This window comes from Sminthopsis crassicaudata, chromosome 1 (assembly GCF_048593235.1).
Source record: "Sminthopsis crassicaudata isolate SCR6 chromosome 1, ASM4859323v1, whole genome shotgun sequence".
NCBI classification, from domain to species: domain Eukaryota; kingdom Metazoa; phylum Chordata; class Mammalia; order Dasyuromorphia; family Dasyuridae; genus Sminthopsis; species Sminthopsis crassicaudata.
The window spans coordinates 159,199,789-159,219,700 of NC_133617.1; the positions used below are offsets into that span (position 1 = coordinate 159,199,789).

The 19,912-nt window shown below is 34.2% G+C and overlaps 1 protein-coding gene and 1 long non-coding RNA gene across 4 annotated transcripts in view; one reads left to right on the forward strand and one right to left on the reverse strand.

Moving 5' to 3' along the window:
- The window catches only part of MYLK4 (myosin light chain kinase family member 4), a 189,233-nt gene that overhangs the window by 143,585 nt on the left and 25,736 nt on the right, over nucleotides 1-19,912 (forward strand). For all 3 annotated transcript variants that reach the window (XM_074270304.1, XM_074270295.1, XM_074270287.1), the window contains 6 exons: nucleotides 10,435-10,510; nucleotides 11,306-11,702; nucleotides 14,200-14,525; nucleotides 16,702-16,807; nucleotides 17,531-17,624; nucleotides 17,722-17,831. In XM_074270304.1, coding sequence (XP_074126405.1) covers nucleotides 10,435-10,510; nucleotides 11,306-11,702; nucleotides 14,200-14,525; nucleotides 16,702-16,807; nucleotides 17,531-17,624; nucleotides 17,722-17,831 — 1,109 coding nt within the window. The remainder of the gene's footprint in view (nucleotides 1-10,434; nucleotides 10,511-11,305; nucleotides 11,703-14,199; nucleotides 14,526-16,701; nucleotides 16,808-17,530; nucleotides 17,625-17,721; nucleotides 17,832-19,912) is intronic.
- LOC141544317 (uncharacterized) overlaps nucleotides 1-19,912 on the reverse strand; it is an 84,219-nt gene that overhangs the window by 58,904 nt on the left and 5,403 nt on the right. The window contains exon 2 of the long non-coding RNA XR_012482577.1: nucleotides 3,300-3,386. This is a non-coding gene — a long non-coding RNA (uncharacterized LOC141544317). The remainder of the gene's footprint in view (nucleotides 1-3,299; nucleotides 3,387-19,912) is intronic.

Sequence of the window (19,912 nt, forward strand, 5' to 3'; positions counted from 1 at the left end):
TTCCTCACAACTATAAGAGATAGAGCACATGGTATTATCCCCATTTTAGGGAAGTTAAATACTTCTCATAAATGGGCTGGCTGGAACTTAGACCCTTTTGTTTCAGATCAAGATTGCATCTTCCATTATCCAAACATTCTCATTTGTCCTTTTGAAACTAACAAAGAAAGATTAGATAAATGAAAAAGAGAAAAGTCATTGGATAGAAATCAAATATGCTTTATAATTTGCTTCTCTGATCCTTTCTATTTACCTAATGCCCCATCTGTGTATAGCTGCTGCCCAACTATCTTCTTCAGGGTTTGTACATCATCTTTATGGATAGAGAACTTAATAAATTAAAAAAATTATTTTTGCTTTAAAAATATTCTCTGTAAAGAGTTACCCATTGTGTAAATCTTAATAGGCATTTCTAAAATATGCCCAATTAAAGATTATAGTCTTTTCTCACAAGAAATAGATAGTGATAGGTTATTTCATGTTTTACTTGACTTGTATTATCATAAGTAACATAGCTAAATCACCTAGGCATCATAATTTGACAGAAATGGTCATTAACTCTTAAGGTCAATTCCTTAAATTTCAGGAACTTTCATAGTTTTAAATAAATAATTAAAATTAAATGAATGAGGACATCGTTGCTTGACTCCTGAATGAGGCATGATTCACTTAATTGATGTATCATAAAGCTCTAGTTTTCCAAGCAGAGTTGTTTACTTAGGTAATTGTGATTGATTACATTTGATGTTTTGAGTAGCCCAGTGAAGATTCATTTATAGAGATCTGAGGTCATTAAAACATTCTACTTTCCTGGACCCCATCATTCCGATCTTGTCCTGTCTTAAACTGTGGCTCTCCCTATAGACCTTGAATCAACTTGACTTTGATGGAATTCTTTTTTGATAGCAGCAGTCAGGTATATTTTTTTATTTAATGCACAAGGAATTAAAAGTTTGCTGTGAGGAGGAATGAATGCTCATATAGAAGCAATTTGTTAGGGTTTTCCTATAAGTTATTTACATAATCATTCTTCAGTGTTCCAAACTTAAATATTTCTCCTGAAAATTTTCCTACTTTTATAGTTCCTCTGTTCACTTTCTCTTAAAATTTGTTTTCCTCTTTCCTTCCTTGGGAACTTACTGGAAGCTTAATGAGGTTGGAATAAATGGCTACAATTCTTTTATTAGTTTTCAAGTTTGGGTTTACCTTTTTTAGTGTATTAACTTCTAACTGCTTTAAAAAGTGTTCATTTTAGAATTTCATTAAGCAGTCATATGAAAGGAACAAAGTACAAGGCAGGTAAATCATTAGTCTGGCTGTGTCCCACAAATGGAAGATGTTAGAAGGTCAAAAGGAATATCCTACAGTTGATTCCACAGTATGAAGTGTGTGAAAGCCTAGGCGTCCCATAAAATGATGTTGAGATCCCCTAAAGGCATCTGGCAAGGGCATGTGACTTCTGCCCTTAGCCAGGGGTTTCAGAGCAAAAAAAAAAAAAAAGAAAAAAGAAAAAGAAAAAAAAAAAAGGCATTCCAGTGGTATCAAACATAACCCAGCTGTTTGAAAAGCATTGACTCTGCTGGAAAGTAGCTAGCCCAAGTAATGAGTAGAAAGCAGGAGAGCTCTAGGGCTCTGTGATTAGAGTAAAATCACATCAAAAGAGATGTGTGAGGTCTGTCTCTATAAAGGCTCAGTCTACATCATTTGGTAAGAAAAGCATGCCTTTGGTCCAGTGGGATTGCTAGAGGGACTCAGAAACTTTTTCTCATGGAGCTCAAGTCTCTCTAAATGGTTCTACTACTTATAGAAAAACATGGATCCTAGTGTGCTCTGTAATGGAATGTTTCTTGGGTTCAGGTGGGAAATTCAGAATATGAATTATATTGTCACACACAGGATGGACATGTAGTCTGAGAGAGGGAGGGTCAATCCATTTCCAGTGTAGATATAACACTTTATTTTTAGACTGAAGTCCCTGTCTTATTAAGAGGCTTATGTCCTTTGATAATTATTTTGGACTGAACCTGTGATTTTGTGGGTGTCAGAATACTCATTGAAGTTACCAATGCAGGTCAGCATCCCTTCTGCAACTTTATTTATTTATGTGGAGATTTTTGGTCTGGACCTATTACTTCATCAGCATGAAGAACTCCCTCTATGGAAACCCTCTCTACCAATACAGATATAATTATTTTCTTGTAAGTTAAGTTATTTGCCTAGGGTGATGCAGCTAGTATATATCAGATATAAGATTTGAACCCAAGTCTTTCTGGCTCCAATACTGGCCTTTTCCCCACTATGCCATGTTCTCTTTCTATGATGTTCTCTTTCTAATTATTTTAATTTAAAATAATTTAAAGGCTACAAAACAATTTGCATACTACTCAGGGTTGATAGTCCCAAAGTATATTACATAATTACAGATTTTTTTTTTATTAGAAGAGGCTTCAGTGGTTATCATGTCCCCTGTTCAAAAAAAAAAAAAAGAATGTACACATATCCAATGATATTCATCCAGATAGAAGACCTCCAGTGAAAGAGAACCCCTTTTCCCCTGAGATAGCCTGTTCCATTTTAAAATAACTCTAGTCATTGGGAAATTTTCTCTTAAAGCAAACCTGAATTTTGCCTTTTTTGCAATTTATACCCATTGCTTCTAATTCTGCCCTCTTGGACCAAACTTTAATGTATTACCATATGTCCTTGCCTATTTTTATTCATAGCTTACTTTAATAAAACATACAAATTAATGGAAATAGGACAATTAATGTCTATTTTACTCAAATGGCTTATATCAAATGAGTCTTTGGGTGGGTTGAAGTTAGAAATTCTGTCTGGTCTCCCTTTTTTTAAAAATAGCCTTTTATTTTCTAAATAAATACAAAGTTTTCAATATTTATCTTTTCAAAACTTTGTGTACCAAATTTTTCTCCCCTCTTTCTTCTATCCATCTTCCCCCATCCCCACCCAGAGAGCAAGTAATTTAATATAGGCTAAATGTGAAATTCTTCTAATGCTATTTCCATGTTCATCATGCTACACAAGAAAAATCAGATCAAAAAGGAAAAAAAGAGTGAGAAAGAAAAAAAAACCAAGCAGAAACAACAAAAAAGTGAAAATACTAAGTTGTGATCCATATTTAGTCCCTACAGTCCTCTCTCTAGATGCAGATAGCTCTCTCCATCACAAGTCTATTGGAATTGGCTTGAATCATCTTATTGTTGAAAAGAGTCATGTCCATCACAGTTGACTATCACATAACCTTCCTGCTGTGACAGTGATCTCTTGGTTGTACTCACTTCACTTAGCATCCGCTCATGTAAGTCTCTCCAGGTTTTTCTGCTGGTTCTCCTTTTTCATTGCCCTTTGGCTCCAAAAGACGATCACTAAGAGCAAAGGAAAAGGAATAATTAAAAAAAAATAGGTAGCATTTATATAGCACTTTCAGTCTGCAAAGTATTTTGCAAATATAATTTTAGTTCATCCTCCTAACAATTGTGAGAGATAGGTGCTATTATTATCATCTTATGGTGGAGAGTGAGGGGGAAACTGAGGCTGAGATTGGTCAAGTGACTTTTCCAGAGTCACTTAACTGATAATTGCCTGAGGCAGGATTTGAACTCAGGCTTTCCTGACTCCAGATCTAGTGCTCTATCTACTATATCACCTAAACACAGGCTCAGGCAAAGCAGAAACAAGTTCCTCTGCCGTATAGGGATCTTTTTTTCCTGTTCAGGAAGGAAAATTTCTTGCATAAGAGTGACTGCAATCCCATAGCTGTCCCATATTGTCAAATGTACATTAGTTAGATTGATGTTCTAAAATTATAAACTATCAAAACGTAGTTTAAGAAAACTGAATTAAAAAAATTAAATCAGTTGGGAAACAACTACAAAATCCAAAATACTTATAATCTGTTGGAGGAAATGTGGCATTATCTAGTACAAAACTGGATAATGTTGGAGGTTGAAACCTAATTATTCTGACACTATCTATTGGAAGCTAGATGGAGAAGAGTGGTAGGCCTGGAGGCAGGAGTTCAAATTCTGCCTCACACTTTCTAGTCATTTAACTCTATTTGCCTCAGTTTCCTCATCTGTAAAATGAGCTGGAGAAGGAAATAGAAAACCACTTAAGTATCTTTATCAAGAAAACCCCAAATGGAATCATGAAGAGTCTGAAAATGGCTGAACAACAACAGCTACCGATATAAATCTTTGATGAGTCACTTAAAGTTTCCTCATTTATAAAAGGAAGAAATTGGGTAAGGTGATCTTCAAAGTTCCTTCCAGCATTAAATCTATAATGTTATTCATTTTAACAAAATAATAGTAGAAATATCTTGTTTGGTGTTAACTCCCTTAAAATCTTATTTTCTTCTCTGCATCTTTTTGTTACTGTTATTACAAATTATATACTTACATGTATAATTTGGCATGTTTAATTTCTAAAGAAAGCAATGCTTTTCAGAAAAAAGAAAAAAGAGTCCAAACTGAAGTAGAGCATTTTCCCCTAAACCTTGTAAATGTATTTTGAGTGCCCTGATCCTTGCTGCCTCAATAAGAGCCTTTCATATGAAATACACACAGACTTTAGGAAATCAGATTCTGAAAAACAGCATGGCTTAGAAAATAGGACAGAAAGGACAGAGCTCCAGATCCTTTTTCTAATCCTTGTTAACTTTGAGAAAGTGGCTTTATTTTTCTGGGTCTTCTACTATCTCCCATCACTTGTTTAACCAGATAACTATGGGTGAATGTCTTTAGGAACCTTGAAGAAAGTTGTCATTGAAATGAAGAATGGGTTTACGGAGAGAGCTGGTCTGTGTCAAGAAGACCTGATTCAAGGATGGCCTCTGACACATACTTGCTGGGTGACCTTGGACAAATCCGTTTTCCTTAGGTAACCCTCTACGATTACAAGTTGCTGGACAAGTGCTGATCTGTTTTAGTCTGGCCAGTTCTTCCCCAGGAGCAAACTGATGAATCACAGGCCCTATTAAAGAAAAATACAGTATGTTGCCACTCATCCCACTGTCAAAAAGTGGTTCTTTGAAAGTCAGTCAGTAGTCAATTAAATGCCTTCTTTATGCCAAGTAGTAGGGATCCAAAAAAAGGCAAAAGTAATTGATTGGAACTCATGGTCTAATGAGAGACAACATGCAAAAATTATACATACATACATACATATATATATATATATATACATATATATATATATATATATATATATGAAATATATTACAAAGTAGATGAAATGCAATCTCAGAGGGATTTGTTCAATTTTTTTTTTTCATTTGTGCTCAACTCTTTTTGTCGCTATTTGTGCTTTTCTTAGCAGATATTGGATTCGTCTCTAGCTCATTTTTACAAATGAGAAAACTGAGGCAATAGGATTAAGCAACTTGTCTTGCCCAGAATCACATAGCTAGTAAAGTGTCTGAGGCCAAATTTGAACTTGGGAAAGAAAGTGAGTCCAATGCTTTATCCACTATGCCATCTAGCTACCCTTAAACTCAGGGAAAGGCAAGATCTAATGACAGGAAAGTGGTGACAATAAAGTATTAAGTTACTATAAAAGATGTAGCCTCACTAAGTAATCTCTTTGTACTAAATAGTGCAGATTAGTTTTATGGATTAAGAGAAAAGGAAGCAGATTGGATAAAAAATGATAGACCATAATTCAGGGGAATCTTGACAAGTCATTTGACTTGATACTCAAAGATATTCAAAGAGGAACTTAGCTTCTGATAGGCTAAGCAAAAGAAGCAAAAGAAGAACTCTATAACTAGAGTTATAAGAAGTCATTTAGAGCTCAGAAGCATTAGAAGGAGGAGAAAGGAAGGACTTTGGAAGTGATTCTTTTTGGGTTAAGTACTATCAGGATAGAAACTGTGATGCTGAAACATTTCCTCTTCTCACCATGTTAAGGTCTCCTTGTATCTCCTTTTCCCTTGAGCTCCTTTATAGGAGCTTGAAGACTTTTTCTTTGGGAAAAGAGATGGATGTGGAGTTTATATATCTGTTTTAAATGGTTCCTTTGTTTTTTATAATAATCATTATCAATTGCTGTTCTGAGTATATTCATTTGAAATACACAGTTTTGTTATTTGTTTCAGTTGTGTCCAATTCTTTGACTCCATATGAGGTTTTCTTGCCATTATTAGAGTGGTTTGACACTTTTTTTAAATTTTTTTTTTAAATTCAGGGGATGAGGGTAAATACAGGTTAATTGACTTGCCCAGAGTCTAACAGCTAGTAAGTATCTGAAACTGGATTTGAACTTGCCCACCATTCTATTCACTGAGCCACCTGTCATACAAATAGTAAACTTCAAAGATAGGGTTTGAATCTAGGTTCCTTGACTCTAGAACCATTTCCTTTAGAAAGTGGCAGAGTGAGATTATTTTAAGTGTTTTATTTTCCTATTTTAGTGTCTATCTTATACTTTAGAAACAGCAACTGAAATTGCTTAATGTTGAATTTTCTATCAGGGAGTTAGAATGAGAAAAGGAGGGGAAAAAAAGTGCTTTTTTTTTTTTTTTGGAAGTCTTTTTAGTACAAAAGTTCCTCTAGATGTCAGTATTACATCAGGAAATACAAATGGTGCTGTCTGCATTTTTAAGTCGTTCTTCTTGTTGATCGTCACATGTAATATTATTAATGTACAGTGATTCTTTGGGGGAGGGTATTACTCTTGCATTTCTAAATGTGGACTGGAATGTCTGACTGCTGAGGATCAAGAATGATGTCACTGCTTTCAGAAATTCCATTTAGAGACAGCTATAAACTATATGAACTATAATGATTTGAAAATGGCTCCTGGTGTTATGACTGGAGCTCTCAAATAGATTCTGAAAGGATGGGTAAAATCTCAGACCAATTACCTTTGCAGAATAAAGCCTGGATTGTGTCTGAATTACCATGTCATATTAGATATGGGTTTCTGGTGAACACTCTCATTACTCTGGGATGGGTACCAAAAAAACCCAAGTGCCTAAGCTGCCTGGGGGTGAGAATAGCAGACTGAGTTAATTGCCCTCTCACTCTCTAGGACCCCTACTCTGTTTCTTAAGGCATGAGTCCATGAGGTAGGTTATACTGAAATACCTACAGAATAAAAGACTCTACATAATCCATTTAAAGCCTCTTCCAGAATGAGAAGGAAGTAGGGAAGAAGTACCAATTATGTAGGCATGTTCAAATTACTATGTATATCCCCATAGAAAATAAATACAAACCATCAATTTAATTACATTCCATAGGAATGACAACAATACTACCCACAAATCTATAGGACAATTCCAAGAAGAGTTAAAAATATTTCTTATCTTACTGATTTGGATGAAAGGCTTAAACATTATAGTTAATTTTGTGTTCAGATACTTCTAACTGTACCAATCCTAGCTCAAATGGTCATAATGCCAGAAGCAGTTTTAAGAGATTAACTAATCTAACCTCCTCCTTTTAGAGATGAAGAAATTTAAGCCCAGAGAAGTCATGTGACTTTTCTGAATCCACATGGATAGTAAGTGAAAATCTAGGGTTTGAACCAAGGTCTTCTGATACCAAATCTACTGCTCCCTGAAAACTAACACACCAACAAAACTACGCTGTCCAGCCTCATCTAAGGAAATCTTACTCTTTTTCTGATTTTATCTCTAACTCATTAATTTCCTATTTTATTTCCTCTTTCTCAGTCAAGCATTTTCCTTTTCTGGTCTTTTCTCTCCCAATAGACACTCCATAAATGTAAATCTTTCCCACCAATACTTGTAGTTATTGCGAACTATGATTCTATCAGGCTGAATAGGAGCAATTCGAGGCTAAGGATTTGCTTAATAGCTCAAAAAGGTGACTTATAAATCTATGGTTCAGTGAAAAATAGTGTCCCTTAGCAATCCTTTAATCCTGTGCAGCTGTCTTTCATTTACTGACCCATTATGAATTCACACCTGGAAACTGAATTAAACTAAATCTTTCTTTGACCTTTGTGGCTTTGGGATGTTCCAGTCTTCTCACCTGGTGGAAAAACTTCTTTCTCATTCCTGGTTAATACCCAGTTGTTTTGACACATGTCTAGGTACAAGATCAAATCTTGGGCCTCTGTCCCACTGGTTCTGTTAACTGGCTCACTCCTTATTCACTTGAGACCAAACCTGACCTCCAGAGCAACTGGGGTTGCCAGATGGTAGTTTCAGGTGGTACCAGATAACTGAAGCTTGATTATATTACTGATGTCAACAATTCAATTGAACAAATATATACTGAGGGCCTATTCTGCTTAAGACTGACTAGATGCTAGGAATGCTTTGAAGGATCTGTGAACTGCTGGGTGTGATCATTCCTTTCAGTGGTACTGATCACATCTCCTCTTTATCATCTCATGACATCTCATCTGTCATACAGACAGATCCTTGTCTATATTCTCCTTTAAATTCCCTAGACAGATTCTACTTACTTTTCTGGGTGATTTCTCCTACGCCTCTTTACTTTGCATGTATACCAGTGAGGGGATGGAACCACAGTTTATGTTTTGGGTTTTTTTTGTTTTTGTTTTTTTTTTTCTGTTACAGACATTACCTAGTAAAGGGCCTTGTACAAAAAAAGGTGTTTTTTGTTTTGTTTTGTTTTGTTTTTTTGGCATTTATAACTCTTTATATTGTAGCTGCAGCCTAGCTTTCTAGACCTTTTCACACTACTTCTCATTTGTTATGCATTCCAGCAAAAATGGCCTTCTTGACAATCTTTCACTATACATAACATTCTCATCTTCCAGCACCAAGTTTTTGCACAGGTTATCTTCTATGTCTGGAATGCTGTTCCTCCTTAACTCCACTTCTTAGAATTTGTATGTAGAAATTCTGGGTTATCATAATTCCTGGCTCTGGCTAATATATCTTTGTACTCCTCCGTATCTGTCAAACTCATTCTAAAACACCCTCTCAATTTTAGTGTAGCTTCTATCACAAGACTTTTCTTGGTTTCCCTTTCCCTTTATTAATTCTTACTTCCCTTCACATCTAGCAAGTTATCTGCATTTATTTGTTATATACTTTCTCTTTACTTATATGCATATATCTTGAATACTTTCTTTTAATTTCTTTTTGTCTTTGGATCTTTGGTGCCTAACACTTAATAATTGTTGTTGAATTGAATGAATTAATAAGTGTTTGACAAATTTTTTTTTAACACTCGTAGGAACAAAATTGTATCAATGGAAGAATCCTTAGAGATCATCTCATCTAGCCATCTCATTTTTATAGATAAAAATCCTGAGGCTCAGAGATGTTAAGTCTCACAGGTTATTAAACTGGAAAGAAGAAATTCAACCTTCAGTTCTTCTGAGCCTATAAACCCAGTACTCTTCCCATTGTACCACACTGCTTTAGATAGGTGATTGCTAAGGCTGCTAACTGTTGGAAGCAGACTATGGCTTTAACTTTTTGTGACATGTAGCATATAACACAGAGTGAAGACTGTAATCTGGAGATTTGATTTTACTTGATATATTGAGAGTTGTCATTTATTAAAACATCCTTGCAGAGTGAGAGAGAGAATACAACAATAAATACAACAATAATAAGAGAATTAGATTCTATCTTAAAGTGTACCCAACCCATGCACAAAAAGAATTCCCGCATTTAATTTGAACTCTTCAAACTGGGAATTTATTATGTTGACACAGCAAAAGAACTAATGTTTACCTTAGTCTCAGATTTGTAAACAAAATTTGCTACAGCCCATTAACAGAGCAAAGAAAATTGTCAGAACTGTTTGCCCAAGAAAACTATCCCCTCTAAAAGGTTAAAAAACTTATTTATATACAAATGATATCCTTGCAAAATAAGTCACAGGTCAGGATTATTCAGACATCTAGGTGGTACAGTACTAATAAAGCACTGACTGGCCTTGGAATCAGAAAGACTCATCTTCATGAGTTCAAATCCAGACTTTTAAAATCCAGTCACACTTAGAAGCTGTGTGACCCTGAATAAGTAATTAACCTTGTTTGCCTCAATTCCTCATTTGTAAAATGACCGGAAGAAGGAAACAGCAAACCATTCCAGCATCTTTGCCAAGAAAATTCCAAATGGGGTCATGAAGAATCTAACATGACTGAAAACAACAGAATTACTCAGGCTGAATATGTTAACTAAAATTCATTATCTATTAATTAAAACTGGGCTTTCTCTACTAAGCAATAACAAATCATAAAATTTTAGTTGCTGTATATATTTAATCTCTTTTTCTACAAAAGGAAGAGTTTGGAATAGTTTTTCCAGGTCCATGCCAATTCAAAATCTTATTACCTTGCTTCTTGAAAATAGTAGCATTTTATTTGTAATGCAGATTAACCTTCTTCTCAGTGACTCTGGAGCATTTCCTAGGTGCTGAAAGTGCATTCTATAATATCTTTATTGTATATTCACAGGCAAAGGAGACAGTGTGGCATCATTTAAGCCTGAAGGAAACGTGTGTTATAAAGAAGAGAACTCTAGATCCCACAGGTAGTATTCAAGGATAGAAATATTTTTGTTAAACTTAATTGTTTTTGACCACATGAAAGATGCTCTTAAAAAGTATGATTTACTGAGGCTGTATTCTTTGATTTATATTTACTTGGCTTCTAGTTTCCATCAAATGCATGTAAGGAATACTTAAAAAATTTATTTGGCATTTGCTCTATCTTACTTTGTTTTGCTCTGTTTAAAGTTTATATTTATTAAGAGGAAAAAAGTGTATATATGTATAAAGGTGTGTGTGTTGAGATGCATAGTATTGTATTTGATGGGAGGCAGAACAAGCTTGTAGTCAGAAATACCTGGGCTCAAATTTTGCCTCTGACACATACTGGCTGTATATACTCAAGGACAAATCACATAAGTCATACTTTTGTGCACTAAGCAACTTTCTAAAACTATCGGCCATAGATGAGTTATTGATGGTGTTGCATCAATGGAGGGAGTTTCTAGAAGTCTTAGTTCTCTATATTTATAGAGTATATATATATATATATATTTTATAGAACTCACAGAATTATATATAAATATGATTTTCTGTATGTATTAATGTATATATATACATATATATCCACATGCATAATATGTGCACATTATATATACATATATATATATATATATATATATATATATATATATATATATGTACATGTATAGCCACACATATGCAAGGGAGAAGGGGAAGAGAGAAGAGAAAGGGGAATGGCAACTCATTATGTCATCAAATTATACTAATCTCATGAATCTTCTAATAAAGTAACTGTGATTTGTACTGGCTTCTAGAGAGATCTACTCAGAAAAATCAAGCCTGCTCAGACAAAGAAAAGATTCATAAACTCAATAAGGAAAATGCTGAAAAGGCCTGTACTTCCCTCATCCAGAAAAGTTCTTCCACAGCAAGATTTCAAAACAAGGTAGAAGATTTTAGTTCCAGAGAAGAGAATCAAGAGGATACTATTGGAAAAAGTACAACAAAAATGGGGAGGCAAGAAGAGGTAACCCTCAGTGGAGATAACCAAGATATTGTGGAAAAACTCAAAGCTCTGGGAAATGTGAAGGGATCTCAAAACAGTCCAACCTCCAAAAGAGAGAAAAATGTACTTCATGCTAAAGGAGACAGTAGTGAAGAAGAAACTGGAGAGAAAGGGTCAACATCTGCAGTAAATGAAACAGTAGAAAGGTATATGAGTTTGCTTCCAATACAGAAAGTTAATAAAACTGATGGGAAAAAAGTTTTGTGCAAGGTCAGTTGAAATCAGTAGCATCAAACTCAAAAAGAAACAGAGGTCACAAAATAGTATACAAGGATCCCTGCTGGCCTCATACTGACTGAGAAAAATATAGATTAACATTATCTATGCTTGATTATGTCTTAACTTATTTTGTTAAATATTTCCTAGTGACATTTGATCAAACAGTACACAGCAGTGTTGCGGGCTGTATGACTGACACCTCTAGTTTAAAGCACAGACTGTCTTGCTATTCTTTAATAGCCATATGGGCTCATTACAATTTCAGGCATTCAATGAAAAGCTACACCAATAATGTCCAATGTGCCATTTTACAAAAAAAATTGTAAAGTGTTAGTCTTTACTATCTTATTGGCTCCTCACACTATCTCTGAAAGCTAGGCAAGGATGGTATTATCTCCACTTTGAAAATAAGGATGTTGAGACTTATAGAAGCTTTTCAGTGAGAAAAGCATCATTTAAAGTCAGAGAACCAGGCTCTACATTTTGATTAGGTTTTTCACGCTCTGTGTTGCTTTAATTAAGTCATATAATTCAATTTTCCCATTTGAAATGAGAAAGTTGGACTAAATGTTTTCTGAGATTTTTCCCCAGTCTCAAATCCTCAAATCCTCAAATTTTCCCAAGATCACCCAGTTGATGAATGACAGAGTTAGGGCCAGAACCCAAGTTGTCCTGAGTCCTATGCTATTACTTTTTTCCATTAAAGATAGTAATCATTTAAGAGAGACACTCAAGGCCTCAACAATTAGTAGCTGATTGTGCATCACTTAAAGGTTATCTATCTTCTTTTGCTACTTTTTCATCATCATCATCATCATCACTAACTCTTTACATCACTAGCTATTTACAAATATTACCTCATTTTTTCCTTATAAAAATCCTAGGAGGTAGGTGCTCTTGTTAACCCCATTTTACAGTTGAGGAAACCAAGGAAGACAGAGGTTAAGTGATCTGCCTAGGTTCACATAGCTGGTATGAGGCTGTATTTGGATTTACCAATTTCAGGCTTAGTACTTTATCCACTGTGGCACCTCATAGCTGGATTTTACAGAAACTGATGAAAATGATATTGGTCAGTTTTGCAAATAGAAAAGTATCTATAATCCAAAGTAGATAATCTGTATTTAAATAATTTCTGTCACATTGAGTCTCATAATGGGCATTATTTCAAAACTTTATTTATTGTTACTGTCCTTAATATTGTTTCCTTCCCCACCACATATAAACACACACACACATTCAGTTTGAGAATCTAATGAAAATTAGTTAATCATAATAAATATGAATAAAATAATACCTCTAGGCAATGTTGATTATTAGAGGAAAAAAACCAAGACACGAATCATGGTTTTCTCATTCTTGTGTGATCTTGTCAAAGTAACTTCTCTTTCTGGACCTATTTATATCCTGTTCATTAAAAGTAATTCATATTGATCAACTCTATTTTTTTTTTTCAAGTAGGGGAGTGCTATAGATATAGTTTTCCTAGGTTTAATAAAGTTTTTATAAGTAGATATTTTGATAAACAAAATTTCTTTTGTGACATTTTCTAGATCAGTGGTGCCAAACAAATAGAAATGGGAGACACATGTACCATTTTTAGTACATGAGTAGCATATCCCTGCAGGTTGCATATTGACTTAGAAAACTATATATTAACATAATTTATGCTCTATTTTATTTTTATTTTACCAACTATTTCACAACTACAGTTAAATCTGGTTTGAAACTATTGCAGATATTCTATCTCTGATCTAGATGATAGGAAAATTAGATGGAATTGGAATGAGTCAGATTTGCATCTTGGAATCCTTGAATTTCTTTCAAGGTGATACCTTCTCACATGAGGACTTACCTACTCTTTCTTCTCCCTTCCTTCTCCTTCCTCCCCCAACTTCTCTTCATCCGTACAAGGTTACCTTGTGTCAGTTTTGTATGTGTTTTACATATATATATATATATATATATATATATATATATCCAATTATATGAAATTCAAATCTATGTCTACACAAAAACAAAATTGCCCCTGCCTTTAACAAACTTACATTATAGGAAAACAGTATATCTTTGCATTTGTATGGCTACCCATACACACACATATAAACACATATGTATTATATGTATATATATATGTCCACATATATATTTCATATATATGTATGTATATTTGGCATATATGAGTATATATATAAAACATAGATAAATAGAGATATCCTATATCTATCTATGCATATCAGTCTACACATATAGCTGTTATGAGGAAAGTATCTGAAAGTTAATTCTGTAAGAATACTATTTGTTACAAAAGATAAAAAAATATATATTGTAGCATTTTCTTTCTGTGTGATATCATGTAATGGACCTCCATTGTTTTATCTTTATTTTTTGAATTTAGCGCTTCACCAATATTGTATTTTTCAGGCATAATAACAATAAACAAGATAATTCTTCAGCAATAACCCCAGGAGGTCAATCCACAAGGCCCCTTTCCCAGAATGCTGAACTAGCAGCTGTAGCTGACCACAGCAGTAAGCGGCGAGTGAATGATGGAGGCCTCCTCATTGATGACAAGAAGAAGAGCAGAGTTGACATAGAAGGCACAGCTGAAAAATGCAAAGCTAAGGAGCCCACCAAGATCAAACAATCCACGGGCAGCCTATTAGGCAAGTTTCAGGAGCCATCTAGGATTAAAAATGGCCATCTAGTAAAGCCTACTAACAAAGGGAAGGATCTGATAATACCATTCGGTAGGAAATTGTTTATTTTCCAGTATTAACCCTTCTCAACAGTCATTTTATTTTATTTTATTTATAATAATAATAGCTTTTTATTTTTCAAAATACATGCAAAGATATATTTCAACATTCACCCTTGCAATACCTTATGTTCCAAATTTTTCTCCTTCCCTCCCCCCGCCTTAGATAGCAAGTAATCCAACATAGGTTAAACATGTACAATTCTTCTAAATATATTTTCACATTTATCATGCTGCACAAGAAAAATCAGATCAAAAAGGGAGAAAATGAGAAAGAAAAATATAAGCAAGCAAATAACAACAACAAAAAAGGTGATATATATTCAAACCCTATAGTCCTCTCTGGATGCAGATGGCTCTATCACAAGTTTATTGGAATTGGCCTGAATTACCTCATTGTTGAAAAGAGTCAAGTCCATCAACTGTGATCATCACATAATCTTATTTCCATTATCATTTAAAAAAATTGTAGTTGGCTTAATAGTCTAAAGTAGTACTTTCAAAGTATCTCTGAAACCCTTTCAGAGGCTACAAATTCAAAATTAGTTTATTTCTCAAATGGTAAATATCTATAAACATAATTCATTAAACAAAATTCTATTAGCAGATCCTCAATAATTTTTAATAGTGTAAAGATACTGAGAACAAAAGTTTGAGAAACAGTCTAAAGAGGCAGTACTGAAATATTCTTAAAGCCTCTGTTTTAAAAAATGTAGAGATAGATGGAATCCAATTACATAATTCTCTAATAATTCTTTTTCTATCACATTCATAATATTTGAAATCAATTTGAAATTACAAAGCAAATGGAAAATATAACCAGAATGATAACTAGAAATCCTGGCACCTGTAAAAAAAATTTATGGAAAATGGAAGTGTGTATTAACATTAATTGTGGAGATAGTCATGTCAATATAGGGGGCAGCCCATTTCCTTCACCTCTTCATCTGTCATCTTCTTTTCTATGGTCTAGCTTCTTAAACTGTGGTTTATGACCCCATATGGGGTCTTGTAAGTGAAGGGGAGGTCACAAAATTATGATTTATTATCAGTAAATTTTTTATACCTATTTTATGTAAAAAATAGATCATGTAAAAATTCCTTGGTTGAAAAGATATTCCAAGAGGAAAAAGTTTATGAATCTCTGCCCTAAAGATTACTTCTCTTCTTTAATCTCTTTGGGAATGATTTGAGGTACAGAGATGTCAATGTCTGTAACTCCCTCCTTCCTATCCCACCCACCTATCTGGGAAGTACCAGTTGTCTTTAATAGTTTTGGCTTTGGATCTACAGCACATGAGTTTGATTCTTCTCTTTTTAGATTAATGGGATTTTTCTTCTATATCAATGAATTAAATTGGAGGTAAAGGTCTGAGTCCTTTGCTTCATTTGTATTGATCCTACTGAATGAGTGAGTGAGTGAAGTAGGTATGATTTAATGAAGGTGAAGGAATAAATGGAATAAATTAATGGATACATGAGTGATAAATCAAGAATGAATTAGCAGTATTAAAAAAAGATAGAAATAGAAAAGAAAATGACCGTTAAGAAATTGTTACCTGATGATGATGCTTGATTGAATGCAAGCTGTAGCAGGTTGTTTTCCCACTAGAGAGGGTAGGAACTATGAAAACTTAAGTAGTTTTAGAATTAAAATTTATTCAATTTTACAGGGTGTTTCATTTCCAGTAAGGGGAAAATCAGTTTTGTGCCTTGGACTTTATTTAAAGTCTAAAATAGTTTGGATCTATAAATTTTTAAAGTATTAATAGCATTAAGAAACCCTACTTTTTTTTCTTTCTCTCAACTCTGATTAAAATAACTTATAGTTTCAGAAATGCTTTTGATGATATTCCAAATAATTTCTTATTCTGTGTTTGAAATGGTCTAGAATTTGGGAGGGGTATCAATGAAACAATATTCAGACTGAAATTCTTAAACTCTTTTTGATGTTTATAAGGCTAGGGGTCTTAAAGATAGCACACATAGGGGCTCCTCCATCCTGAGATACTTTCTTTTAAAATATCAACATCAAGCTTTCTGGTTTTTGTAATGCATGACATTAGCATTAAAAAAGATAAAACATGTATTTAAGTTTTAATTCACTGGAAGAACTGGGAATTTAACAGATGATTCTCTCTCTCTTTTTTTCTTTCTTCCTCTTAAAGATGATATTCCTGCTCCTCCTGCCCCATTTGATCACAAGATTGTCACAGCCAGACAAATGGCAATCAATAGTCTTTATACTGTGAACAGGAGGGAAATCTTAGGAGGGTAAGCAATACTTGGTTATAAGAATTTATTCAGCAGAGAATGTGTTGATGAAGAAAAATCTCTAGATCTTCTTAAATGGATGCCAGCCTAGAATTGGTAACCAAACAAGTTATATAACCAAACACTTTAAAAGGATTCCTCATCACTCTCAAGCTCAAATAGATGCCAATTGGGTTGAAGGGGTTGTGGTAGTGAAATGCAGCATTAATTAGGCTGATTCATCTCTGAAACAAACCAGTTTCAAGCCTAGTTAGAAACTGTCCCGTTCTTTGGCTTTCAAACTGAGAAATAATATTTAGAATTGGGAATTCATTGAGTTACAAACCGTGTCTTATTTTGCAAAGTTAAAGATGAGATCAAAGCAACGTAGTCTTATATAACTTTGGAAATCTCAATCTTTTGCATTTTAAGCTCAAGCCCACATGCAAGAGTGATTATATTAGAATGCTGGCAGAACTATCCCTATTAAATCCAGATATGTTCAGTATGATTGGATTTATTTAGAAGATTAAAATTGGATGGAATCTGGTACAGGATATGGACTGCTGGCCTGCCCATATGGCCTCAAAAGTGAAACCACCAGGATAATAGTGCACTCATTTGATTTGTTCATTAAGAACACATGGAAACATCTAATGGAAAATGATTGCCATGTTCTGGGTTGATCATTGGTGTTTAGATTTATGTGATCACATTGTCATTCATGCTATTTTTGTTTTCCAGGGGGCGGTTTGGCCAAGTACATAAATGTGAAGAAAAAGCCACAGGCTTGAAATTAGCAGCCAAAATCATTAAGACCAGAGGGGTTAAGGAAAAAGTATGTACTGAGTAATGTGGACTTTCCCCCTCCTTATTCTTGCTACCTTTTAAACAGCCCTGGGTCTAAGAGCCCTTGCTTCCTTCCTTCCTTCCAGGATGAAGTGAAGAATGAAATCAGTGTCATGAACCAGCTGGACCACGTGAATATCATCCAGCTCTATGATGCCTTTGAGTCCAAGAATGACATTGTCCTGGTGATGGAATAGTATGTGTTTTCATTTCCTTGTTGACTTTCCCTATTTTTTTTCCTTTTCCATTTCCCCTTCAAAGCTTAGATTGCCACAATGATAATATTTTCCACCAGATTTTACAATTATTGTTGTAGTTCAGTAACCCTTTAGAGACTGTAGGATTTGTGGATTGTTGATGCTGACTTTTAAGAAAACTGTGAGATCTTATGAATAATTGCTTACTTTGGCAAAGTATTTGAAGGTTTAAAAAGTGGTTTTTGCACAGTAGCCTTGTGAAATGGGTAGTGTTATTTCCACTTTTTTTGAAAGGTAAGTAAGGTGATTTTTTTCCCCAGGGTTATACAGCTAAGAGGTATTTGAATTCCACTCTCAATTTCAATTCTTTCCACTCTTCTGGAGAAATTGTTCATAAATGCTTCCATGTATCAAAATGGGACTAATAAGTGCTCAATAACTGCTTATTGATTGTGGATGTTTCAAAGATCTGTATGTTCTATGTTGTATAAGATACTTATGGGATCTTGTATTTATGGGATCATAGAGTCCCACTGCAAAGATAGACTGCAGATGAAGTCCACTAATTCCTGGCCCGATGCTTTTCTCATTCTATTTTGACTTTAATACTCCAAGATTCTTCAACTTTATTAGTTTACATATTAAATATGCTTATGGAAATCACCACCCTTATCTGCCTTATTCTTGAGTTTTGTTTTTTGGCCATTTCAGTCAATGTTCAACTCTGTGACCCCATTTGGGGTTTTCTAGACAAAGATACTAGAAGGATTTTTGCCATTTCCTTCTCCAAATCATTTATAGATGAGGAAATTGAGACAAGTAAGATTTAAGGACATACGCAGGGGTCACACAGCTAGAATTTGAGGGCAGGTTTGAACTCAAGAAGATGAGTTTTCCTGATTCAAGGCCCAGTACTCTATTCACTTCACCACGTAGTTGCTGATCTTTGAGTTACCATGGCCAAAAAAAAGGTTATTACTTTATGGTGATGGATCTCTCTGAAATTACCTTGGCTGGTTCTTGGATGTTGATATACTATCTCTTGCCAGGGTCATAATCAAAGATTTTCTATCTTTATACATTCTGGTAGAACTTGGTATTACTGACAGATTTTGAGAAACCAAGATCACCTTGGTATAGACCAGGCATGTTGTAGTAGCTTATGTTCAAGATTGGAATCAGATGAAACACTTGTCCATCTAATAGTTATCAAAAGGAGGCTTACTTAGCCATAGCAGAGAAAGGATATTCAGCAAGGATACAGAATTGACCCAGATAAGCCCAGCTTCCCTCTCACTGTTTCCCATGCTGGTCTTCCATTCAGAAACTTTGAAGGTTAGTTAGTAAGTTAGTCCACTAGTATTTGTTATGCACTTACCACGTGCCTTCCCCACTGCTTAGCACAGTGTCTGGCCTATAGTAAACTCTTAGTGAATGTTTAATGACTGGACACTTTAGTAGGACTTTAATAATAATTCTACTTCCTCAGATTATATGTATATGAACAACATATCATTTTTGAGCCAGATAAGTCAATTATCTAGAATGTGACCATTGATAGCAAACTCATCAAATTTTAGAGCTTAATATTTAAAAAAAACTGAAATTAAAAGCATTTTTCTATAACAAAGAACTACAATTCCAGAACTTATTAAATAAAACTAAATTATTTTAAAAACAAGAACAATCCAGATTAAACATTATGAGAGCAGTCCTTAATAACAACAATGAACTCTATGTGAAACATTTGTCCTGAGAGTTTACAGTTGCAGCTTATGAAAATAGTTGCATCCTTAACATAAACTTGTGATTCAACTCAAAACTACGTACATAACATTCTTCTAGATAGCAGAAATGCAAAAAGGGAAAAAATGTCATAGTCCCTACCCTTAAGGAACTTCTAGTCTTATAATAAGTTTACATTTCAATAATAATCCAGAATATAATACTAGTAATAGCTAGCATTTATATAACACTTTAAAATTTGCAGAACATTTTTCAAAAATTGCCTCATTTGATTCTTACAGAACCCTGGGATGCTAATGCTACTATTACTCCTATTTTACAGATGACAAAACTG